Below are 27602 nucleotides of genomic sequence, written 5' to 3'. Positions count from 1 at the left end.
GTTAGTTTTTCAGTTTTATTTAAGTCTGACATGCATGACATTTGTAGAACGTTTACCGCAATAATGGGAGGGATACAATGCTGTCCTCATTTACTATAGTGAGTGAGTATGGTTTTACGCCGCTTCCAGCAATATTCCAGCAATATCACGGCGGGGACACCAGAAATGGACTTCACACATTGTACCCATGTCGGTAATCGAACCCGGGTCTTCGGTGTGATGAGCGATTAAACCACTCGTCTACCCCACAGCCCTCATTTTCTTTAGAAAGACCGAGTTTGTTTTGTTGTTTTTTTAACGCTGCACTAGGCAATATTCCAGCTATATGACGGCGGTCTGAAAATAATCGATTCTAGACCAGACAATCCAGTGAATGACATCATGGGCATCGATCCACGCTATTGGGATCGACGACATGCATCAACCAAGTCAGCGAGCCTGACCACCTGATCCTGTTAGTCGCCACTTACAACAAGCATGGGCTGCTGAAGACCTTTTCTAATCCGTATCTTCGTTTATCAAGTTCAGTATGGTAGTCAAAAACATTGTGTAAGATGTAAAACAGGGAATGAATTGAAACAAATATTGTTCATATTGTTTTAAACATGCCTGTGTTAAATAAACATTTTGGGGGAATTATTTTATTGGAAATTGTTTGTTTGCTATTTTAATAACATGATAACTTGTTGCTACCGTGTCGATGACTCGCATCAAAGTTTTCTTGTACTTCACATTTGAATTGCAACGTCAGAGGGACCTTGACCCCGAGTTGCACGCGGCGGGCGCGTGACCCTGGTTCCCCCATACCTACGACCCTGCTCCATTAAACCAAACGCAGCTAATCTGTGATTGTCGTAACATGAGTAATGTTGAACACGGGACATCCATTAGTACTTGTGGTCTTGTTGATCTTGCCGTCTATAGTTACTATATATAGGAGCTATACGTTGGCAAATGCTTGTTTAACTGTGTATGTTTGTTTATATCACTTCTGATTGAAGAGAGGTGAACGTCAATGTTTAATTTAATACCAGGCAATGAGGTTAACATAGCTCGTTGAACAACGGCCGTATCGTGCGTCGATTGTGCTTCAGTGGAATTAGATGTATTCAAGTTGGAGATCTCTTCAGGCGTGTTTTAAGTGTAATAATCATCATGTGTTCTTATATAAGTTCTTATAACTTGCTTTTGTCATTGTCTTGGGTATATCTGGGGGTACGTTGTTTCATAGATAGAAGTTTATTTCAGTATAAGACCGCCTCCGTGGTCTAGTGGTAGAGTCTCCGCCCGGAGAGCGGAAGGTTCGGGGTTCGATCCCCGGTCGCGTCATACCAAAAGACGTTAAAAGATGGCACTTGTTGTTACCCTGTCTGGCGCTCGGCATTTAGGGGCTAAAACAAGGACTGGTCGGCTCGGAGTCAGTATACTGTGTCTGAGTAGGGTATTCAAGTTAATCTGCGGCATGGTATCTCAGTGAGGTAGCACTATAAATCGGCATCAGTCCGGACTAGTACAAGCAGCCACACACACACGTGCATGCACGTCGCTATATAAGTTCAATCTTGGACGCGGCGTTAAACCCAATTTCACCTCACCTCACCTCAGCCACACACACACACACACACACACACACACGTGCATGCACGTCGCTATAAAAGTGCAATAATCTTGGACGCAACGTTATACCCCATTTCACCTGACCTATTTCAGTATAAAGGCCACAGGCCCAAGTACAACATAGATATATGTATTATATACAAAGTGGTGGTACAATATCAAGAGGTACAGAGTGCAATTAAAGTACAAATTGGGCATCTTTAATGTATTTAGCACATAATGACAAGGTTTCAATGTTAGAAGTTTGTAGTAAAGTTCTGAGGGAATACTCATTTCTTAAGTTATTGTTGGGAAAATGTGTCTTAAAATATCATAAGTTGGGCAAACTGTTTTGTTTAATTGGGGTTACCTTTAATTGTTAAATTGAACTACACAAAATACATAAATCAAATTGTGTGGTGTTTGGGGGGGAATAGATCAAATTTGCTGGGATTTCAAACAGTCCGAACCTAGTTGACCTTAAACCTCTGAAGATTCCTGTCAATCGCATCGCATCGCATCACATCCATCGCTTAGCGTCGCGTCGCGTCGCATCGCATCACATCCATTGCTTAGCGTCGCGTCGCATCGCATCACATCCATCGCTTAGCGTCGCGTCGCGTCACATCGCATCACATCCATCGCTTAGCGTCGCGTCGCGTCACATCGCATCACATCCATCGCTTAGCGTCGCGTCGCGTCGCATCACATCCATCGCTTAGCGTCGCGTCGCATCGCATCAGAACCAATCATACATAAATGTTTTTCACTAGGGGTGTAGAGGTACTCGGTCCGACTGCTGACTCCCGTCTGCTGATCGGATTTCTGTTCCGAGTTGCTGTTTAGTGGTCCCTCGGGATCATAGCCATGTAAGTGCGACGACTTCGAAAACATTCTTCAGTACACTCGTACAACAGTTCCAGCACGTCCCTGTTTCTAGCACGTGACCAGAACGTTCTATAATTATCAATTAATAACATCAAATACATAATCAACAAAAAACACGTCGCTCTGCTTGTATTAATAGAGTGGTGACGTAGTGGTTAAAGCCGTGGCTCATCCTGTCGAAACCATGGGTATAATGTGTGGAGACTATTTGTTATGTGTCCAGTCGTGTTATAGCGGGGTAAATCCCAACACACTCACTCCATGTGTGTTACAGTGAGGTAACCTAGAAGTTAAAGCGTCACTCGTCAGGCCCAATGCCAAAGTTCGATTCCCCATTGGGCGCAATGTGTGAAGCCCATTTCTGGTATCGCTCGACGTGATATTGCTGGAATAGTGCTAAAAGCGGCAAAAAATAATACTCACTCACGCCATGTGTTTATCAATGCGTGTGTTAACCTGAGTATTTGTTAGTGGTGGTGTCTGACAGTGACAATGGGGCTGTAAATTTACCTGCTTACACAACAACAGTGATAATACAAGCAGGCTGCATGCCACACACCAGTCACATCGCTGATTTATGGACGTGATCGACTCTGTTACCAATTTATAAGTCCGCTCATAGTTCAGTGAGTAAACAAAGCAACTATTAAGCCCAGTATGCATGTTATGAATTGTTATGAAGAGATATGGGTTTTTAAACCAGGTAGTGAAAAATAGTGGCATTGGCTTTATAACGAACGTGGCATTATTACCAGGGAATCGACCACGGCGGAAATCCGTTCTGAGAAAAACATGGAATAATATAACTAGGGAGGACGTATTCATTACATTATGTACGCGTGCGTGTGTGCGTGCGTGCGTGCGTGCGTACCAGTACTGTCTAAGTTGGTTGGTTGGTTGGTTGGTGTGTTGTGTTACGCCGCACTCAGCCATATTCCAGCTATATGACGGCGGTCTGTAAATAATCGCGTCTGGACCAGACAATCCAGTGATTAATATCATGAGCATCGATCCGCGCGTTAGTACTGTCTAAGCACCTGGGTAGATGGGTGTCGATGTGTGTACTACTCTAAGACGCCTGAGGCAAATGAAAATTTTAAAATGGGATTTTCCCAAACACAACTATGGTACCCGTATCAAACACATCACGTCAAATAACCATTCCCTGTTTGTTCCTTTTCAGAACCATCAAACATCGGTGTATAATTTCTTTTGCAGTTTTATCACACGGTTGACTTTAACGTCGATTTCTATATGAGACGAAGTTACCCAAATCGTAGATGGATATGCCTTACATGATAAATACTGAAGCATCATGGGATTGAACCCACGACCAGCGGTTCCGGACAACAAAGGGACATAACTCTGTACATTGGGTAAAAACGCCTCAGACAACAGCGCGCATCGGTGACCCCGTTATCGAAAATACGAACGATAATTGATTTCTTTTGTGGGTACTAATCAATTGGTTTTAAAATATTCGACCATTTTACATGGTATACAGCTTTCAAGTATTTAAGAGGATGTTGGGTAGCCAAGTGGGCAAAGCATTCGCCACGCCACAGACCCGGGTTCTATTCCACACATGGGGACAAACTGGAAGCCCATTTTTGGTATTTCAGCCGTGATATACTCTGGATTATAGAGGCGGTAAAAACTCAACTAACTCACTTTTAATAAGGTGCACGAAGGAGGCCCGGTAGTTTTGCTCGTCAAGAGAAAGACACGACTTCGATTCATATCGTCCATACGTACCCACGACCTACGATACAAAACACAAACAGATCATGCCATGGCGAGAAGTCTCTTTTGACCTCGGTGACCGGTATAACCCAAGACGACTTCTAATTGATATGGCTGTTGATCTGCGTATTTACATACACGTATTTTCCACATGACAATAACCTATTGACAGAGGTCAGCCACACACTGTACAGTATATGGCAGTACGGGAGAAATCCTCGCGACATCAGACTACTTGCTGAGGCGGCGTCGGGATTAATACAACCAAGTGGATTAGTATAATCCGACCGTGTTTATTTTCTCGTGATTATTTACGAGGAACATATTGGATTATTGTATTTGCATAACGCATCAATGAAATCATATTACTTGTCTTGGTGGTTTTCAAAGTAGACAAAGGGTTATGGGTAACAACGTGTTATTACACTGTTATACCGACGGTATTATGAACGAGGTATAGAAATATATGTGGTAGGTGAAGGGTTAACAGTAACAATAATTATCATACATGAGAGGGATTAGTTTATGCGTATGGTTTTACGCCGCTTTTAGCAATATTCCAGCAATATCACGGCAGTGGACACCATAAATGGTCTTCACACATTGTACCCATGTCGGGAATCGAACCCGGGTCTTCTGCGTGACGAGCGAACGCTTTAACCACTAGGCTACCCGACCGCCCCTAGAGGGATTAACATGAGGAGGTTAACTGATAGCAACAGAAGGATAAAACTGTAACAACATGGTGGATAGAAAACACACGATGAGGAAATCAAATGAACAGGAGGCCAATTAAACCGGATTAGATACTTAGGTGGGATGATTGACAAAACTACAGCTTGATGATGAAATGGCCTTGACCTCAGCTGATAGAAGGTTTGTGGCGGGCAGCTTCTGTTTCTGCTTGTTTTCTTTTAGTGAAGTCATGGAGGTTGTTGGAGAGGATTTGGACGTTTTCCCAATTGATGTTGGGATTGGACAGTTGCTGATATAGTTCGAGATGGCTGATTTACTGTCTGATTTGATGGTTGAAGTTTGTGCTCTTTGGCTCTGGTGTTGATGGGGCGGGATGTTTCACCTTCATTAGATTGACCAGTTAGATTCAGTTTTATAAACTACACCTTTGAGTAGACCTAGAGCTATTTTTATGCGGCCTTATGGATTTGGTCTGTGCATTAAAACATTGGATTTTTTCAAGGTTATTGTAAATATAGATGCTTACATTAGTGTACAGCGAAACCCTCTTTTACTGAATACACCGCTTAAGACGATGTAAAAATAACGTCAACGCCAAGGAACTAACAGGTCTCGACCATCCGACGACACAGATTCCACTGAGCGCAAAAAGCAAAACAACGGTGAAAATAATAGGAATGGGTCCCTGAAATCAGTCGTCATTACACCAGGGCCCCGTTCCACAAAACGATCTTAGCGCTAAGATAATCGTAACTCCCTTACTTTAACATAGGCTTACGACAATCATAGCACTAAGATCGCTTTGCCGAACAGGCCCCAGGTCTCCGCGAAAGGGCGAACTTCGTGGTCACAGCAGAATTCCAACAATCGGCAATCTGCTTGTCTCGAACTACGGGTAAGTTGAGGTGTGTCATTTCCCAGGGCTTATATTTAATGAGGTTTCACTGTGTGTATGTGTGAATATTTATTAGACTCACCCGTGAAGATCCGGAGTAGAATAGGTCTTCAGCAACCCATGCTTGCCGTAAAATGCGACTATGCTTGTCGTCAGAGGCGACTAACGGGATCGGGTGGTCAGAGTTCATTATGTACAGACCGCCGCCATAGCTTGAATATTGCTGTGCGGCGTTAAACAACAAACAAACAAAGATTAGGCGATTGTGGACTTTGATGGTTCAGCTGAATGATTTATCATGATACTTTAACTCACACGTTCGTACCCATTTGAACCCGCGTTTAAATGCTTGTGACCATGTACGTTGTAAAAAGGTCAGATAATTCGATACCAGATCACATAGTTCGAGTTCTGTTTTGCTACCAGATACAACTGACATGGATTCATGACAAAAAGAGAGAATATATGACCTCACCTCAAACGTATTCCTACAAATACTGTAAAAGGTTCAAAATCAGATTATTGCATTGGCTTTTGAGAGCCCATTTTCAACATACTTACATATAATTTAACATTTCTTTACATCTGCAAAATCTCATTTTATGTTAAATATACATCTGATCATTCGCTCACGACATTAAAGTCTTGACAAGAACAATTTAATTTCACTTTCCTGAAATATCAAGACAGTAGTATCGTCAAAATAGATGATTGATGCGACGCGTGTTTCTGATTAACTGAACAGTCGAATTTCTTGCGTTCGTCAAGCCCAACCCTCGACGATACTGTTCCCCTGCAAACTGAAAACACCCCTTGTAGGCTTCTTGAGAACTATTACGCCTCCCTAACAACTAGTCAGAAGTAGCTGCGGAGTGACAGGCCCGGAGACGAGTGAGATAATTGTATGTCAAGATGTCTGCAATAACCCCCATGGGAGCCGGCGTATCCAAGACGTTCCCGAGTGTCTGCACCCATACACACTCCCAGACACGGACAGACACAGTATGCCTATAGAATGCAAAGGCTTGGTATTCATGAATGGTTAATAGTTGCTTGAACGAACAGGGAGAGTGGCATTTCAAGGATAGGTTTCAACGTGTAGGTGTCTGTGTTGAAACATGACAAAGACAAATGTAGCATTTGTAGGCAGGCAAGTAGCACCTGTAGGAGGTTTTTATTACAACACAGCAGGCTAATCACGTTCTGCTCTTGAGGTCAATAGAGCAGCTGTAATTCATAACCTTGTGAGGTGCAAATAGAGAATATCGTTAGCTCTTACGATAATAGATGATTCACGTGTGTGAATAAAAAGTAACCCTTGTACGACCTTTGCAAAACACAGCATAAGACCTTCACACGGGATGACCGTGATGTGACACAAGATGTGACACCACGTATGGGACATTATAGGATACAGTAATGGGAAACGTTGGATTATTTACTTGATTAACATATGATTATGTTCCGGGACAATATATCTTTATGTTCTGGAACAATATATGATTATGTTCTTGGACAATATATAATTATGTTCTGGAACAATATTTGATTATGCTCTGGGACAACATATGATGATGTTCTGGGACAATATATGATTATGTTCTGGGACAACATGTGATTATGTTCTGGAACAATATATAATGATGGTCTGGAACAATATATGATTTTGTTATGGGACAATATATGATGATGTTCTGGGACAATATATGATAATTTTCTGGGACAACATGTGATTATGTTCTGGAACAATATATAATTATGGTCTGGAACAATATATGATTTTGTTATGGGGCAATATATGATGATGTTCTGGAACAATATATGATGATGTTCTGGAACAATATATGATTATGTTCTGGGACAATATATGATCATGTTCTGGAACAATATATGATCATGTTCTGGAACAATATATGATTTTGTTATGGAACAATATATGATGATGTTCTGGGACAATATATGATAATGTTCTGGAACAATACATGATTATGTTCTGGGACAATATATCATGATGTTCTAGAACAATATATGATTATGTTCTGGGACAACATGTTATTATGTTCTGGGACAATATATGATTTTGTTATAGACAATATATGATGATGTTCTGGAACAATATATGATTATGTTCTGGGACAACATGCTATTATGTTCTGGGACAACATGTCATTATGTTCTGGGACAACATGTTATTATATTCAGGGACAACATGTTATTATGTTCTGGGACAATATGTGATTATGTTCTGGGACAACATGTTATTATGTTCTTGAACAATATATAATTATGGTCTGGAACAATATATGATGATGGTCTGGAACAATATATGATTATGTTCTGGGACAATGTATGATGATGTTCTGGAACATTATATGATTTTGTTATGGGACAATATATGATGATGTTCTGGGACAATATATGATAATGTTCTGGAACAATACATGATTATGTTCTGGGACAATATATCATGATGTTCTGTAACAATATATGATTATGTTATGGGACAATATATGATCAAGTTCTGGGACAACATGTTATTATGTTCTGGGACAATATATGATGGTGTTCTGGGACAATATATGATGATGTTCTTGAACAATATATGATTATATTATGGGACAATATATGATTAATTTCTGGGACAACATGTTATTATGTTCTGGGACAACATGTTATTATGTTCTTGGACAATATGTGATTATGTTCTGGGACAATATGTTATTATGTTCAAGGGCAACAAATTTATGGGCTAGGACAACATATGTATGTGCATGGACAACACGCTATTATGTTCTAGAATAACAAACGTTTATTTCCTCTGAGTGAGTGAATGAGTGAATGAGTGAGTGAGTGAGTAAGTGAGTGAGAGTGAGTGAGTGAGTGAGTGAGTGAGTGAGTGAATGAATGTTTAGGAACTTAGAGAAAACATGAGGGTAATATATGATTATGCATGAGTATGTACATGACACTGTACAGGACAACATATGGTTATACATTTAGACAACACATGATTATGTTTTAGACAACACATGATTATGTTCTAGGTCAACTAGACAACACATGATAATGTACTGAGACTGTTTGATATTGCTTTGTGATTTATCCTCAACATTCCCGCAGAAAAGTCAAGTATTGAAGTACATGGACATGTAAACATCACTTTGGGCTGTCGTTTACATGTACAAGTACTACAATTCATTTCCTACAGTGGGTATGGGTGTCCCAGTCGTCTAAAGCGTCGCAATTTGCTGTGTGGAGTTGCGTCCCTTAGGCGTGCCAGAACCCTGTGCTCGTGGGTTCGAATCTCAGTTCGACCTGATAATGTTTCTAGGTTTGTCGGCAGCATACCCGTGCTTGTGGGTTCACAAAAGATGTAAACGTCTCAGAACGGCATCAGTTTGGGCTTTCCTCCAACATCAAGCTGATGCGTCGTGATGTAACTGGAGTAGTTTTTAAAGCGTTGAAAACCCAAATCACTCACTCATTTGAGACCTCATCAATTTCCTTTGCTGATCCGGATGAGGCGCGGCCGGGGAGCCTAGTGGTTAAAGCCTTCGCTCGTCACGCCGAAGACCCGGGTTCGATTCCCCACATGGGTACAATGTGTGAAGCCCATTTCTGGCGTACCCCGCCGTGATATTGCTGGAATATTGCTAAAAGCGGGGTAAAACAATACTCACTCACTCACTGATCATGATGAGCATGGTCTTAGCGCCAAAATAACAATACTTTATTCTTTTATCGATAGAAAACACAGACGTAAATGGCATTTGTAAATATTAATACACACTTAAAAAGCTTAAGTACCAACATTCCATATTTTCATATACCCCGAACTTCTTTCCGGGATGTAGCATACGTAACTTTGTAAACAAATATAAATTTGTTTGTCAACATCTAACAAGAATACGATTTCAAAAATGGCTAATGTTTTTGGAAATGTATAAAAACACGGGCAAAGGAAAGTATACATCTATATTTGATGGTGGCTAAAATTGAAACAAACAAGAAATGGTTCCCGACGGGGATGTATTTGATACGGGTATGATAGCTGTGTTTTGAACCTTAAGTTTGAAGTGTTTCTGCGACAGATGTCAGCCTAGTAACGTTTTGATAACTTGTAATTTATTGGTCAAATCCAATTTTCAATTATATATATTTTTGCCAGGCAGTTTAGTAAGCTGTTCTTAGTTATCCAGGTGTATATACCATGTCACAAGCACACGGGGACCCTCCCATATTTGTTTCCATCTCACACAATTCCAGTTAGTGTTTTGTTTATTGAGTCCGTGTTGTTGGCAAGCATTTTAGTGGTGTAATCAACTGAGACGATTCAAACAAGGATCGCCTGCAGGTTGTCATTCAGAACACACCTGAGATCACATAAGCGTACGTGCGCTTAATTTTCAACTCGGTGTTTTTCCACACAGTTAAACTACATTTTCAACCGGATACCCTCCAAATGTGATTTATTACAAAGTCAAATGAGAAAATAAACCGAGCAGAAACATTTGTTACAAAACAGGGTCAGGGTCAAGATAAACGCTATAAATTAAGTACCAATGCTTTATATTTCTATCTGGCATCCAATGGAAAGCGGCGAGTACGGAATTCGGCCGTGATTAGTTTGGCGAGGATTGATAGGCACTGATCTGATATAATTGGCTAATCCGTGGTATATCGAAAAGATATGGGGTTAACTAATGTCTGGCTAATGATATATGTTCTTAACTGGCTTTATCTAGCCTCAGTGAGATAATAAAGTTTATGTTAGTTTGTTTTGAAACATTTAGTTCACCTTGACCAAATTATGGCGAGTACTTGTTGAAATAGTAGTATATATGTTAATATCACGATTCGAGGTTATTTTAATGTTACTTAAAAATAAAGAGTGTTGATTGAAAATAGGAAGATGTTTAAAAATGTGCCTATTTGTATTTATGGGTGAGGGGTGAGTTTGGTTTAACGCCGCTTTTAACAGTATTGCAGTTAGTCACGTCGTTGATATGGGAGTGATTGAGTGAGTGAGTGAGTCCGGTTTAACGCCGTTTTTAACACTATTTCAGTTATATCACGGCGTGTCAGTTTAATATGGGTGGAAAGCTCTACGTCGTTGACGTTTACGACTTTGGTCAAACCAACAAGAACGGGTATGGTGCTGACGCACCTAGAACCATAACCAGCGCGCACCGGGATTCGAACCCACGATTATAGATTCCGGGCACGTAAAGGGGCGCAACTCTGCACAACGGATTGCGGCAATTTGGACAACTGCGCCAATCGTGCCGCATTGTGTTTATGAATAATGTCGTCACACATTCACATGGGTATATAATAGAATTATTTTTATTAATGGAAACTCAAAAAGCAAAAGAATGGGCCAAACTAGTACAACTGTGTTTCTTATCAGCGCCAGTGAGAGTGTCTGGATAATCACGGGTGAGCTGACGCCCAGGTGAGACGAGACAGGTAATTCGCGTTGGTCCAGGTATGGATCAGTAGTGAATGTACAAATCTATCATCGATGTTACCTGAGAACTAATTACAGGTGATGTGTGACTTGTCCTGACGGTACCCCAGTGCACGAAAACAATGGCGACATTATTTTACTAGACGTCGCAATTTATTTAAATCAAAGCAGCTAATTCTAGAAAGCGTCTCTCGTAACATAATATGTCTGTTTGAAATCTAGGCCAGTGATATCTAATCTAATATGTTTTATCAAAGGTGTATAAACATTTAAAGAACACTAGCAAATCATATAAATAGGTTTTCGGTTTTTTTTGTTTTTTGTTTCTATAGTTTTATTAATTATTTTCCGATGGGCAAAAGAAAATGTACCGAGTTCTGTTTTTTATTAATTGAATTTTAAAAGAACTGTTGTCAAATTTGATTATGTCTATTTAATCATCACTCATTCCTGCAACGGTTTGTAAAAAAGTAATTTGTGGTTGGATCATTGTGTGTAAAAGTAGAATGGTTCAATGTAGACCGGTAAAAAATGAATTTGCAACCACATGACCCCTATGATGTTTGCAGTGTTGTAAATGTGTGCCGGAAAAAAAGCAAATTTAATTGTTTTAAAAAAAAGATATCTGAGATACCCATTTTTTTTTAATTTTCACTCAAATTATTTTTTTTTTAATAAAAAGTATTCTTTGTGTGCTGAGTAAGCGCCAGTAAATTAATCTGTTGGAAATAATATCGCAAACTTAAGATATTTTCAATAGAAAATCGAACATATGATAAAATCAACTGAGAGGTAAAGTTTCTTACGTTCCTCGGTTTATGTCCGTTACTGTCATAGAACTTCTTTTTTTTTTAAAAACATTAAAAAAACGATAAATAGAATTCTTTGTTTGATTCAATAGTTTTATTAATGATTTGCAGTCTACAGTAGTGCAACCTTCTAACACGAAATATACTGCCAGGGCATTTCAACTTAACGATTTTATCAGGGATAAAAACAAGAAGGCCTATATGTTTGGCTGATAACTTCTTTGTTTGCGTTTATACAAGTGTTCATTATTACCTCACCCAAATTTTAATCTGTCAATCAAAGAATTCACCAGGTACTCCAAGAAAAGTTACGCCACATCAGTCAATACGTGGAGATATGGGCGTTTCAGTAAACGGCGATCATTTCCATTTGAGTCAGTGCGCCCTACCGATAGATTATAGTAAATATAGCTAAAGACAGCAGAGTTACCTCCCCTGGCGAACTTCCTTTTTACCCGGCATCCCCTGCAACTTCCTTTCAACACATTGCCATCCCTTCGATACTAGGTATATTCACCAATTCAATCTCAAATCTGTTCCCATCTCCACCAATAAACCTATTCACCACAGGGACAAGACCGATAAAGCAACAGTGGTCAATACTGCATCCAATAATTGTGATATTTGTTATTTGTAATCGTAGATTGCTAAGAAAAATACTGACCATTCGACGGTATGTAGCCTACATCTATCGCTAGTACAGTAATTGTAAATAAATTCCATAACAATGTTACACACAAGAGGTATTAACTGCCCGTAAAACATCGTTTCCGTTTTATGTACCTATAAGGCTACATGAAAATGATAATGTTCTTTGGCGTGGCTCGAGATTTGTCATTCAACTTGAAGACAAATCTCAAAATGGCCAGCTTGTTCATTCGTCGCACAGGGCCTATCAGTTTGTTATTCCTATTTATAAAAGTCGCGATTTCACGCAATTTGTGTCTCCGAGTCTAAGACCTAAATGTATTATGGCCTACAAAGGAACGAAACTGGCCACACGATTAATAGTTATCTACTATTTGTATGAAGAATGATCAGATATGGGGTTCAGTGTGCTAAGCATTTAGTCTTATTTTATTTGGAATGTGTATCAAGATAAATGATTGTAACAAATGTTATATTTGGGATAACACTTCCTAAGTAAAGTACAGATTCTAGTACTTTATTGAGTCCCATCAGGGATTTAAACCTACAATGCCGGAGTGAGGCACCAAATGGCCAGCACACAGTCTGCCACCGAGGCTTCCACAAAATGAAAATCAACAACTGGTAGTCCAGATCACGTACTTTGTGTACCCCTCTGACAAGTGTAAATTGGCACGGCTCCCATGGCCGAAAGCTATTCATACACATTAGGGCTGTTACGATTCACTCGCGTATTCGGTGAATCGAACCGTATCCATTCATGAATTGAATTCGTTTTTCGTTGCCATTAGAATTGAATATTTATGAATATACAAGTATGTGCATTTACATACCCTGTACATAAAAGTATCCATAAGAACATATTATATGAATAGATTTCTTCAAAGACAGCACTCTTAAAATATTTGATTTAACAGTATTGAGGTCACTGGTCATTGTCGCATTTGAGCAGATACTACCAACTTGATAAGTGCAGTATACAAATGTATAATATATTTATAATTAACAAACCATGTCAAAAAATGTGTTAATGTTTCACTGAATATAACAAATAATACATCAACTGCTGACTTGTTATTGTATTCGTGAATTAATATTTGTATTCGTTACCCTATATTCATGATACGAATCGTACTCACCTAATAGTGTTTTCGTTGCAGCCCTAATACACATAGCTTTCGGCCATGTCCCATTAGTGGCCAAAACTGACTATAGTTTTCAATTACTTAGTTCTGAATACATTAACTATCAGCTATGTTTACTGGACTTGTTCATACTTTCTGCAGTCCATTGGACTTGAGCGTTAACCTCTTTTGACTTGTGTTCCAGAAAATGGCCCCACCACGCAGAAGGGAAAAGAAGAAGTCTGTGACAAATGAGGTGATCACCAAGGAGTGCACCATTCATATTCACAAAAGGATCCATGGCATGTAAGTTGATGGAATGTTCCTTATATAGCTATGGTCCAGACACCTTTGTCATTTTCAACACATCTTTTCTTAACCCCGTGGTGATTCCAGTTAGAAAAGTTCCCTAGCAAACTATGCTGGTAGTAAGAGGCAACTTAATAAATAATTGACCAGTTGGTTAAGCTCAGTGTCTTGGTTGATTGCATATCACCATACGCTGATGGTGTGGATTGTTGTTCATATCAATCATTGGATTGTGTGGTCCAGACTTGTGTACGTACAGGTGCTGCCATACCTTAGTTGTAAAGTTTGTAATTTAACTTTCCTTAGCTTGTTTTCAATTTTCAAAGCAGTAGATTTAATGGATAAACTTCCATGTTCTAATTTTATCAGTTCACCTGTTATCAATTAACATACTGAACTTGAGACCGCCTCCGTGGTCTAGTGGTAGAGCGTCCGCCTGGAGAGCGGAATGTCCAGAGTTCGATCCCCAGCAGCGTCATACCAAAAGACTTTAAAAGATGGTACTTGTTGTTACCCTGTCTGGTGCTCGGCATTAAGGGGCTAAAACAAGGACTGGAGTCAGTATACTGTGTCTGAGTGGGGTATTCATGATAAACTGTGGCATTGTATCTCGATGAGCTAGCACTATAAATCGGCATCAGTCCGGTCTAGTACAAGCAGCCGCACACACACACACACACACACACACATGCATGCACGTCGCTATGTAAGTGCAATAATATTGAACGCGACGTTAAACCCCATTTCACCTCACCTACTAAACTTGAACAAGATAGAGGAACATTTTGTAACCAAAGTGGAGTTTGATATGAGGGTAAATTTTTTTTATTTCATTGCTAGCGCTGTGAAGGGAATAAGAATGGTATGCTAGAGCTTGGAAAGGGGTGAAAATTGGTGAAGGGGATATGATTGTTCAATAAAATATATGCTCAAGACAAGGGTCTGTAAGAGACTACTATAAATTCAGCAACATGGTAGTTACAATTACTTTACAATTTACAGTGGCTTCAAAAAGAGGGCCCCCAGATCCATCAAGGAGATCCGTAAATTTGCTGAGAAGATGATGGGAACCCCTGATGTTCGTGTGGACACCAGGCTGAACAAGCACATGTGGTCTAAGGGAGTCAGGTAGGTCAACAAGCACATGTCAAAGAGAGTCAGCATGCGCAACAACCTATGTTTGTCATAGAGACGACTAAATGGATCGGATGGTCGGGATCTGTGGCTTCTTTGATGCCTCCCATCGTATCCCAGTTGCGTCGACTGATGCTTATGTCAATCACTGAACTGTCTGGTCCAGTCTCAATCATTTATGGACTGTTGTCATATGATGTAGATACAATTTATGGATAACGACTTCATTATTTTCTGTAAAGGCAGCGTTTCGGTATAGATCATTAAACCGTTGTCAAGCAAACGTTTTACAGTTAATAAAGAAGTTGTTATCCATAAATTGTCTCTACTTTATCATCCATCAACTTTCTATGTAATGCCTATCAAACAATTTATGTCATACAGCTGGAATATTGCTGAGTACCGCAATAAACAACAAAACAAATTATCAGTTGGGTTGGACAAGCCCTTGCTAAAGGAGTCTGGCACATTCCCATCTTATGAGGCAGACCTGGTTTGTTTCTCAACAGGGTACAATGTGTGGATTCCATTTTTCCTGTCCCCCTGATTTGGCTGGCATAATGCTAAAACAATCTTAAAGCTTATTCACTTTCTTGTATTGGGGGCACGAGTGGATCGGTCGTATAAGGCACTGCAGTTTACTGGGCAGAGTTGCACCCCTTGGGCATACCAGAAACCTATGATTGTGTGTTCGAAACCCAGATCACCCTGATTATTTTTCTAGGCTTGTCGGCACCATGCCTGTGCTAATGGGTTTCACAAAAGTGGTAAAATTTCACACATAGCTTTTTATTTAATCTATCAAAATTGGTGTCTTAAATTAATTTTAATTTTTTCCCCTACAAAACCGTTGAATATTTCTAGATGATACTTACTCTACAGATCAGTCGAGTGGTGAACTGGAGCCTTTTGATGATTTGGGATTTTGAAACATATTGAACAGCATTTTTCTTGTTCTTCACTAAACTGAAGGTGTCCAATGGCAATGAACCAAAAGTAGGGTAATAGTAGCCCAACTACACCAGACGGAAGAGATATGTCATCTCCTGAAAACTCGTTCACAGAGTTACTGCCCTTGCTCCTTGCCTTTCTACTTAGTGCATATTGTATGCAATTGGGACAAGTTTTCTCAGAATCTTCTGAAGTTACATCAATGAAACTTTGCAAGCTTTTCTAAGACATGCTTATCAATACTGAGTTCGAATTGGTGCCATAAGGTATTTTTTCCAGAGTTACTTCCCTTCCTACCTGTTTACATTTTGAGCATACACAGTTATGACCCTTGATCCATGTTATTTTACAAAGTGCATAGTGTCAGAAACTACTGAAGTTATCTTGTCTAAGAGATATTTATCTTGACTAAGTTTTATTTCCAGAGAAGGGGCCTTTTCTGTGTATTAATTTCACATTTAATCATTTTTTCTGACAAAGCGACCCTAGTGCCTCCATGTTCTTAAAGCTTTATAGGACCCTTTTTTTATATTCCCTACCATCAGTCACTGACCATATGAACAAAAACAATTCTAATGTGCTACATGGCAGGGGATAGTGATAGTTGCATTTGTACTGTGCATCCCATGTCACGTGGGAGATTGTTCTTGCAACATGACATGCAATATTTCATGACATCGACAGCAATGCCATGCCATGCTCTCCGCAGAACACTGTTACAGAATCTAGTGGTCATGGCTTCAAGTCTGCGACTGGCCCCAATGATAATGCTTGGTCTGTCAACATCACACACATGCTCATGGGTTTCACCACAATCCCACATTTATCTGACTCTCTGATGGAATGGAAATAGAATTAAAAGCAGAATTATAAGCAGAATTATAACCAACTCTCCCACAAATTATGTAAGTATAGTCACAGGGTTACCAACAGTATCCACGACAAAGAGTCATTTGGTTTTGTCATTGATTTATTACTTTTCTCAATTCTGCATGGATTTCCTGCAAATGTTACATGTGCATGTGGGGTAGCCATGTGGCTTAAGCATTTGCTCATCACACCAAAGGCCCTGGTTTGATTCCCCACTTGGGTACAAAATGGGGAGCCCATTTCTGGTGTCCCAACTTGTGATGTGATAGGATATGTATAACAGCTGGGTGGAACTTGAATCACTCTCTCATTCCTGGCACAGTCAGGATCCGTGGTTTGAACTGGTCCCCCACCTTGTTTGTTGTTAAACACCACACCTTGCAATATTCCAGCTATATGACGGCAGTCTGCAGTCCACACAACAGTGATCGGTATCATAAGCATCGATCCACGGAATTAGGATACAATGACATGCATCAACCAAGTCAGCGAGTCTGACACCTGATCCCATTAGTCACCTCTTACAACAAGCATGGGTTGCTGAAGACCTATTCTAACCGAAACTTCACAGGTGTGCAACTCTATGCTGGTTGTAAGAAGTGACTTAATGGATTGGGTGGATAGGCTTGGTTGGCAACAGGGTTGACTCTCTTGGCTACTTTACATCCCTGCTGCAGCCAGGTTCAATTCCCACAAGTGTACAATGTCTGGAGCCCATTTTAGGTGTTCCCAAGTCGTTAGTTGCTTGAAGAGGTGTAAAATCATACTTCCTCATCTACTTGTGAATCTTGATGACTAAAACTCTTTTGTTTCTGTATTTTAGGAATGTCCCATTCAGAGTCCGAGTCCGCCTTGCCCGTAAGAGGAACGAAGATGAAGACTCCACTCACAGATTGTACACCCTTGTCACCTACGTACCCTGTGTGGAGTTTAAGGGTAAGACTTCACATGTGGAAAGCTAGGTTTTGTTGTGGATACATTTAGTACGTGAAGACAGGGAAGCGTTTATATTGGGACAGCATGTTAGGACTGCAGTTTGTTGACAGATTGATAAACTGATAAAATGTTGAAAGCCCACTCTAAAGGGAAGTAACTCTTCAGGGCTTATTTTCAAAATGGTGCCCCAAATCTTTATTCAGAGTTGTAACTTGCCAGGTTCTGCTGGAGATTGCAGGGTTTCGTTTGTTTTGGGTTTTTTTTGGTTTTGTTGTTGTTTTTGTCCTTTTTGGGGTTGGTGGTTGGGGTATTTTATGAGAGGAGCTGAAGTGAGAATTGTTCTGTTCATCAAGAAATCTATGAACAGGTAGCACACTCATCCTATGGATGGAATAATAACTTCACTGAATATCATGTTATCCCATATCCAGTGGTTAAATATTAATTTTACATGCTTTGTGTATCTACTATTGCTAAATTTTATAATTCATACAAAAGTTTTGTGGGCAACAAATGCTAAATACGCTTGAATGTAAACTAGTGAAGTTTAATTTATGTTTTTGCATGTTACTGGTAAATAATCATCCTAATAGAGGACATTGTGTGTATTCATAGTTTAAGGGTTTTCCCAGTTATTATGAACTATCAGCAAGTATTAAGAGTGTGCACATGATATACTCACCTGTAACTTGTTATTTCTTGTTTACAGGTAAACAGACCATCAATGTGGATAACGAGTAAAAGTGTACATTAGGGTGAATAAAAAGAAAAAAATCTGACTGTTCTTGTGTTTTCTGCCTTGCGAAATTAGTTGTGCAAGTTGATTGCTGCCCAGACCTAGGGGTGTATAACAGATGAGTGTGTAAAATTGTGTTTGTCATCTATTGAATCACAGCCTGGGTAACCTATGCTTGTCGTTATAGGCAACAAAGGTCAGGTAATCAGTTTTGGTGACCTGGTTGATTGTGTCATCCGAACTGGAGTGGTTGGTTGGTTTGTTGTTTAACACAGCACTCAGCAATATTCCAGCTATATGATGGCGGTCTGTAAATAATCGAGTCTAGACCAGACCATCCAGTGATTAATATCATGAGCATCGATCCACGCAATTGGGATCGATGACATGCATCACCCAAGTCAGCGAGCCTGACCACCCGATCCTGTTAGTCGCCTTTTACGACAAGCATTCCGAACTGGAGTGTGTAACAGTGCTCATATTATCAACTACTGTTTGTTTGTTTAACGCCACACTCAGCAATATTCCAGCTATATGATGGTGGTCTGTACACAATCAAGTCTGTAAATAATCAGGGCGCTTGGGTAGCCTACTGGTTAAGGCGTTCGCTCGTCACGCCGAAGGCCCGGGTTTGATTCCATACATAAGTACAATGTGTGAAGCCCATTTCTGGTGTCCCCCGCCATGATGGAATATTGCTAAAAGCAGCGTAAAACCATACTCACTGTAAATAAACGAGTCTGGACCAGACAATCAAATGATGGATATAAGAATCGATCCATGCAATTGGGATGCGATGACGGATCGGATGTTCAGGCTGAAATACAGCTCAAAGCATTGTTCAACTGGACTTGCCCACCCCACCCAGATGGCCATGCTTTGCAATGACGACTGAAAGAGTATTCAGAAGGAAAGCCCTGGTAAGAGGGAATGAGTGAGTGCCATCAGGGCACGGTGACACATAGTCGGTCAGGTCACATGTCCTTGTCAGCTTTTACCCCCATAGGGTATTCTCTCGCCGGACGCGCACCACAATCTGCGTCATATATACTCCCAGAAAAAAGTTTAGCACCGAATACTCTATATGTCGTTATATTTCCATCGCCAATATTGGGACCAGGAACATGACATGTGTTTTTAATTTTGAGCGGGGTCTAGTATTCATTTAATATCATAATTGGTGATTGGTGTTATTAACATTACAATAAACCTAAACCAGTGTCTCGTACTGAAATAGAACTCGAAATTGATAATTTAATGCTATGTTTTGTAACTGTTCCATATGGCAATATGTACCGTAATTACTCTTTCATTCAATCACTGCATCATAAATTACCCAGTACTTGAGTCTTCTTAGAGAATATGTTGTCGTATGAGGCGACTAACGGGATAGGGTGTTCAGGCTCGCTGTCTTGGTTGATGCATATCATCGTATCCCATTTGCGCTGATTGATGCTCATGTATTAATCACTGGATTGTCTGGTCCAGACTCGATTATTTACAGACCGCCGTCATAAAGCTGGAATATTGCCGACTGCGGCGTTAAACAACAAACAAACAATCATTCATCAGATGCTTCTTTTGAGTAGTATAAAAGAAAACAAAAAGGGCGGTGCTTTGCTTATAACCAGGTTTACAGCTGATATTTCAGACCGACGCCCAAACCCTGTCACCAACTCTAACGTGTCCCCTTTTAACGATTACCTTAGTATGTTGGTGACTAGACGTACAAAATGCACGCAGACTTGAAATCTCTTCGTATTTGTAAAAAAAGCTCGGTGACTACCTGACAATGAAAATATTTATCAATCACAGCGGCCAGGTAGATTACACTATTCATAACACAGAACATCCAGGTCGAATTCTATTGATCAGATAACGAGTTTTTTATTCATTTTTATTTCAATTTCAACAAAACCAATTAAGCTTCAACCATTGCGTACAAACACATCACACAGCTCTCAACTGTTCCACAAGTACACAAAACACTAGTCTCTCGCTCTCTATGTGAACAACGTTACCACACATTATCCACCAGACAATATATATTGTAATTCCTAATCTCTTAAAGCTTATGCTTCAATCATATCGATCCCAGCAAGGATTACTTATGTCAATTTAATATAGTACCTCGCCCCCCTGACTGGGCCGTTGAATGGGGACAGCGCGTAACGCCGGCTCGCGGTGACACGGGGGTTGGGCGGAATGCACGGCAGTGTGGTATAATTGTTTATGACAGCACTGTATGGCTTGAACCGCCTTATAAACGTCATGGATTGTACCATGTTAGAGTTTATGTTTGTTTAAGTTATTGTTGTTTGTGTGGAATAGTTCGGCGTGTTAGACAGCTCTCATAAGATGTCGACATGGCCGCCATTATGTAGGTATTTCAATATATTCGTTTGATTTGATTTTTTCTTTAGCTTATTTGTCTTGTGTATTGATAAAAATGTTGAATTTCAATTTATGTTATATCGTATCTATGAAGTAAGCAGTCTAACTGACTCTCCATGAGATTAGATCTGGTAGCTACGGTTATAGAAGTCGATGGCGGCAGTGTCGCGGTCGTCAACGTTGTGAACGAGGATGTGGATGTTAGATGTCTTGCGTCGGTGTAAGGAAATTAGTTATTTCAGTTTTCTCCTGAAACATTTTTAGGATCGGTTAGCCAGTTGTATGTAACACATATACCAGCCAGCTTTTGTCACAAACACATCCAGGATCCATAATGAAGGAAACTCTACAACATATCCAGCCTCGATTAACTCTACAGTCCTATGTTGACTTTACACATAAAACGTCAATGCCAGAGATTAACCAGTCTCGATTATCCCCCGAAAGATATTCCTTTGGGCGTAAAAGGCAATATAACGGTGAAAATTATAGGAATGGATCAATGATAATCCATGGTGACACCTGGTGATCGCGAAACGGGTAAGCATGTCCTGCCTTGCCTGTAGCACTCACCACTCACACATTTTGCATAAAATAGTAAGCGTTTGTTTTGGGATCGAAAACATGTAGTAAAGAAGGATTAAATTATCTTATGCCCGGATTAGAACTACTTCAGCTGTATCAAAGCGGCTTGTTTGGTCCAGGTAAACCATCGGCTAAAAATTCGTAAATTGCCTAAGTGAAAATTTCAGTCATTTGACACTGTAATATATATATATATATATTTATATATTTATATATATATATATAGATATATAGATAGAAAGATAGATATATATCCGTGTGTGTGTGTGTGTGTGTGTGTGTGTGTGTGTGTGTGTGTGTGTGTGAACAAATCATAAAGTATTATTCTGTCTGTGAGCCGTGAAAAAAATGAGATCAATGCAAATGTTTTTCTGATTTAGAAAAAGGGAGGACCTCCAAAAGATTAGCTACACTGTCATTTTTTTTATCAACATTTAAAAACAAATGGCATAATAATTATAACCAGGGAATTGGAACAGGTAACTTTTCGAACGTGGCATTATTACCAGTGAATCGACCACGGCGGAAATCCGTTCTGAGAAAAACATGGCATTATAACTAGGGAGGACGTATTCATATTCATTATGTGTGTGCCCCGTGAAGATTCGGGTTAGAATAGGTCTTCTGAAACCCACGCTTGCTGTAAAAGGCAACAATGCTTGTCGTAAGAGGCGAGGGGGCGGTCGGGTAGCCTAGTGGTTTAAGCGTTCGCTCGTCACGCCGAAGACCCGGGTTCGATTCCCGACATGGTTACAATGTGTGAAGCCCATTTCTGGTGTCCCCCGCCGTGATATTGCTTGAATATTGCTAAAAGCGGCGTAAAACCATACTCACTCACTCACTCACTCGCTCGTAAGAGGCGACTAAGGGGATCGGGTGGTCAGGCTCACTGACTTGGTTGCTGCATGTCATTGTGTCCAAATTACGTGGATCAATGCTCATGATATCAATCACTGGATTGTCTGATTCAGATTCGATTATTTAGACCGCCGCCATATAGCTGGAATGTTGCGGAGTTGCTTTAAACAACAAACAAACAAACATTATGTATGTATGTATGTGTGCGTGTGCGTGCGTGCGTGCGTGCGTGTATGCGTGTGTGTGTGTGTGTGTGCGTGCGTGCGTGCGTGTGTGTATGTAAGTACATACTTATGTTGAAAAGGAACATGAACAAGTGTAGAAGAAATATATCGCGTTATAAATTACATAACCATAGTCAAGTCACGTCGTCACGTTAGCCGATCTTACTGTACGCACAAACCACGTGACTGACGAAGAAGGTCTGCCTGTACATGTATTGGGCCTTAACATGAAACTGGTGGTCTAGACGCCTTGCTTTGAGGAATTCTTTGCTGTTTATTCTAGCATATGAACCTTTTTCACCCCAGGCATACTCATGGTCAGTGGTGAGTAAGTGGCTTTAAGCTTTACCTGTTTCTGCACGTCTGCTTGACATGGGACGAAAGTTTCACCTGTCACTGATCGTAGGCATTTTCAAGTAGGGGGCACGGGTGGCCCCGTCGTCTAAGGCGTCGCGATTCGCTGTGCAGAGTTGCGTCCCTTCGGCACGCCAGAAACCTATGATGGTGGGTTCGAATCCCGGTTCGCCCCGATTATGTTTCTAGGTTTGTCAGCACCATACCCGTGCTCGTGGGTTTCACCAAAGTGGTAAACGTCTGAGACCTGCATCACTTCGGGCTTTCCTCCCACATTAAGCTGACACGCCGTGATATAACTGGAATACTGTTAAAAGCGGCGTTAAACCCAACTCCCTTACTCATTTTCAAGTGCTGAAACCACGAGTAGTGTTATGATGCTGCTGAGGGTCTTAATTGGGATGAATCTTGGCTTCGAACCCATGATCGGGTGATTAGGGCGTAGCTAAGGGACGTAACTCTGCACTGCTCGTTGTGGCGCAATATTCAGTTGTAAGGGACTAACACGTTCACAATGTGTCAATGTTTCCCTGTTAAATTCGTCACTTTTGATAGGTCTATAGTGTTTTAAACTGAGGAGTAAAAGAAACTATTCCTCTCAGTTGGTTTAAAAAAATGTTAATTATTAAATACAATATCTTAAGTTAGCGATACTATCCAAAACATTAACTGTACTTTTCCCTCGGTCAGCACTCAAAGAATACTTCTACATGGTTTTTAAAAAAATATAATTTGATTTAAAACTTTTAAAAAGAATAATAACGATTCGCATAATACACACCTGGTGTGGGCATGTTAGACATCTTATCTTTGAAAATTAATAACTTTGGGTTTTTTTCGACTCAAATTTACAACATTTCAAACATGGTAGTGGTCATGTGTTTGTTACTTCTTTGATAGGCATTTAGAAGTTGGAGTACTAAGTAAGGATAAGAATTTATGGATAAACAACTTCTTTATTACAATTAAGAGCGACGTTTCGGTGTAGGTTCTAACACCGTTATCAAGCAAGTGACGACTTGGTGTTAGATAACGGTGTTAGAACCTACACCGAAACGTCGCTCTTAATTGTAATAAAGAAGTTGTTCATCCATAAATTCTTATCCTTACTTATGTGTTTGTAAATTCATGTCTTACCTCAGTCTCTATTGAACCAATGTATATTTACGCAGAATTTCCTTCCCACAAACTGCAGGAGTGAGTGATGGTTAAATAGACATAATCAAATGTAACAACAGTTCTTTCAATTTACAATACATAAAAAACAAACTCGGTATACTTTTTTGTGTCTCTTAGTTTATATACATCACCACACGATGAAAAGAGACTCTCTTAGCCCCCTGGAAAATGTCGAATGTGACACCTCATCAAATGCCACACAGCAATTATTCCTGTTCTCTCAAATGTTTGCAATGCTCCAGGATGTACATATAATCTTCTGAAAGCTCCTCACACTGCGTGTGTAATGTGGCAATTATCCTCACCCATAATGGTAGATTAATGTTATATGTATCCACTGTACTTCATTGTCACCTTGATCTACGCTGTTATGAGCTCTGGTGTGTTGTCGGGAGTAATGAAAGAAAGTGAACGGACAAACCCACAACAATGATGGCGACGCTGGAATTCATTAAACCCCCCTTACTCCAGGGGATTAGCCATGGCGCTCTCAATGTCCACATAATCAAATTTTATTATATCTGTGATATTTTCATATGAGATTTGATAGCGGCATGTTGACACACGGCCACTGGGCTGTTTAATGGACAGTTACAACACGTCTAAAGAAATGAAGCTGGATTATTTGAGTGGTTAGGGTGTATATTGATATGCATTTTCTTTAGGGAAGTGCATGGGGACTTGGTTTTATTACATCTATGTGGGTTTGAAGACGGTGTAGCCGGTCCTTAGGGTAAGTTTCTATTACACATGTAGTTCAAGAGCGGTGTCGGGCCGCTGTATTCGGGTGAGGTGAGGTAAAATGGGGACAGTTTTCAACAGTGAGGTTGATGTCAATCATTGAATGCGCAAAATCATCATTATGACCAACACCACTCCAATCATCTCAGCTTTAACATCTCATCGCACATATCACACGTATATATGCACTATGCACACACACACATGGGTGTATGGGTGTGGGTGATAGGGTGTGGGTGTGGGTGTGGGAGTGGGTGTGTGTCTGTGTGCGCGTGTGTGTCTGTGGTGTGGATGTGTCTGTGGTGTGTGTGTGTGTCTCTATGTCTGTCTGTGTGTATGGGTTTGGTGTGTAGGTGACAGGGTGGGTGTGTGAGAATGTGTGTCTGTGTGCGCGTGAGTGTGTCTGTCTGTCTCTCTGTCTGTGTGCGCATCTGTGTGTGTGTGTGTGTGTGTGTGTGTGTGTGTGTGTGTGTGTGTGTGTGTGTGTGTGTGTGTGTGTGTGTGTGTGTGTGTGTGTGTGTCTGTGTGTCTGTGTGTGTAATGCTACTCATAGTATCAATCTCTCGGTTGTCTGGTCCAGACGCGATTATTTACAGACCGCCATTCATATTCTGTGAGGTATTCAAGTGGTTAACACGTTGTTTTGCAATGCCGAAGGCCCGAGTTCAATGTCCAACTTAGGTGCAACGTGTGATCTCCCATCTCCCTATCTATCTACGTCATTCATTCATTCACTAGTTCGAGGGGGTGGGGGTAGTTTTTGCTTCATGTTCATTTACTTATTTAACGTACCCAATTGGTTTAAAACATTCACAACGTCAAGCGCATTTTTGGTGTCCCCCACCGTGACGAGGCTGGAATTTTTGTTTAAAGCGTTGACCATACTCCTTCACCCGTCCATCCGATTATATCGACGTATTCCGCATGTTTGACAATGTTTAAGAATTCTGTATACATTTTTCATTACACCAATTCATAGTCGGAGTGGTCCTTGCGAAAGATAAAAAAGGTACTCCATGCAAATTCTTAAAGTTTACAAACAACAGAACTGGATTCCCCGACATAAGTAGATATGTCAGCATGGAGTACATTAGCCGTGTCGCCCGGTGTGTCGACTAGTGTTGACTCCGGGGGTCGGGTTACATGTCTGTATACGCATAAAAGGGGTTGTTGTGTGACGGACAGGCAATAATATATATGGCATTCTATAAGGGACATTCTCGCGATTTCGCGATATCGACCTTTGAGAAACAGCAAAAAATGCAAGATCGAGAAAACGCGAGACTTCAAGAAAATCTTGCGTTTTATAATTGGGGAATATCCTAACGAACATTATCGCGTTCTCGCGATTTTATGAATTCGCGATTTGGACCTTTGTAAACCAGCCCAAAATGCAAAAAGTCAGCTAAAAACGGCCATAATCGCGCCTTTTCGAGGGAGAGAGGTCAACGCGAGAACGCGGTAATGTCTCCAAGGGTTATATTTGCATTGTCGTATTTTGTTCATTTCTGTATGGCTTCCAAATGCCGAGATCGCGATATCGCTAGAATGTCCTTTACAGGTGAGGTGAGCTGAAATTGGGTTTAACGTCGCGTTATTATTGCACTTATATAACGACGTGCATGCATGGACTGATACCATGCCGCAGTTTAACATGAATACCCCACTCAGACACAGTATACTGACTCCGAGCCGACCAGTCCTTGTTTTAGCCCCTTAATGCCGAGCACCAGGCAGGATAACAACAAGTACCATCTTTTAACGTCTTCTGGTATGACGCGGTCGGGGATCGAACCCCGGACCTTCCGTCTCCGGGCGGACGCGCTAGCACAAGACCACGGAGACGGTTGTCCTTTACATGCTTCCATATAGAACAGGTGATATCACATAGTACAATATTCCTATACACACGGAGCTTGCCACAAGCACATCTACTTATAAGATATTCCACGTCGTACATGTGCCTGTGTGTTACGAACGTGTTGAGAGGCTCAATAGACGGTCGCGGCCCAGCACATCCCATTACGATAATCAGAAACTCAAACTCGGGTTTTCACCTTGCTCCAAACGGTGGCTTTAAAACTAAGTTGATCTATCTACAGCAAATACCTTTTCAAGTGTCGCATACGATAGCTGTTTTATTGAGCTCTGAATGAACCTGACGAAAGCAATCAATACTGAACTTAATGTATTATCAATATGGCCATTGATCAAAGGGGAGATAACTGATGTTGAGTGTCATGTGTTTTCTAAACGTCTTTGATAAATCTACGATGTGCTGTATATTACCCTGGGTCAAACCTGTCTGTGGTGGGTTGAGTGTTTATAGTAGGAATCTATATATGACGGAACATACATTGGCTGCAGCGGAGGCCAAGGTGGGGTGGTACTTTTACTATCTTATCATTACTTTTATCATTATTATTATTACTATAAAGTGTCAATGGTGGTATATTTTTCAT

The 27602-nt window shown here is 40.5% G+C and overlaps 2 protein-coding genes across 7 annotated transcripts in view; both read left to right on the top strand.

Moving 5' to 3' along the window:
• Window positions 1-12511: 12511 nt before the first annotated feature.
• On the top strand, window positions 12512-18848 carry LOC124139606 (60S ribosomal protein L31-like). Its single transcript, XM_046506795.2, has 5 exons — window positions 12512-12604; window positions 14075-14175; window positions 15181-15306; window positions 17957-18069; window positions 18779-18848. Exons 2-5 carry the CDS (start codon window positions 14078-14080, stop codon window positions 18808-18810), a joined length of 369 nt encoding a protein of 122 aa, XP_046362751.1. The 5' UTR covers window positions 12512-12604; window positions 14075-14077; the 3' UTR covers window positions 18811-18848.
• Window positions 18849-21103: 2255 nt separating this feature from the next.
• The window catches only part of LOC124139607, a 61424-nt gene continuing 54925 nt past the window's right edge, over window positions 21104-27602 (top strand). Inside the window, exon 1 of one of the 6 annotated variants that reach the window (XM_048387774.1) lies at window positions 21104-21185. The gene's annotated coding sequence lies outside the window, so the exon portion shown is untranslated. Of the gene's footprint in view, window positions 21186-23058; window positions 23195-25056; window positions 25133-27446; window positions 27519-27602 lie in introns of those variants that run through there. The other 5 variants (XM_048387772.1, XM_048387775.1, XM_048387776.1 and 2 more) reach the window with 5 other exon arrangements.

The sequence above is a fragment of the Haliotis rufescens genome, unplaced genomic scaffold, assembly GCF_023055435.1.
Source record: "Haliotis rufescens isolate VD_foot unplaced genomic scaffold, xgHalRufe1.0.p SCAF_7, whole genome shotgun sequence".
NCBI lineage: Eukaryota > Metazoa > Mollusca > Gastropoda > Lepetellida > Haliotidae > Haliotis > Haliotis rufescens.
The sequence above is the reverse complement of the archived record's forward strand: the minus strand, read 5'-3'. Positions and strand labels throughout refer to the sequence as shown.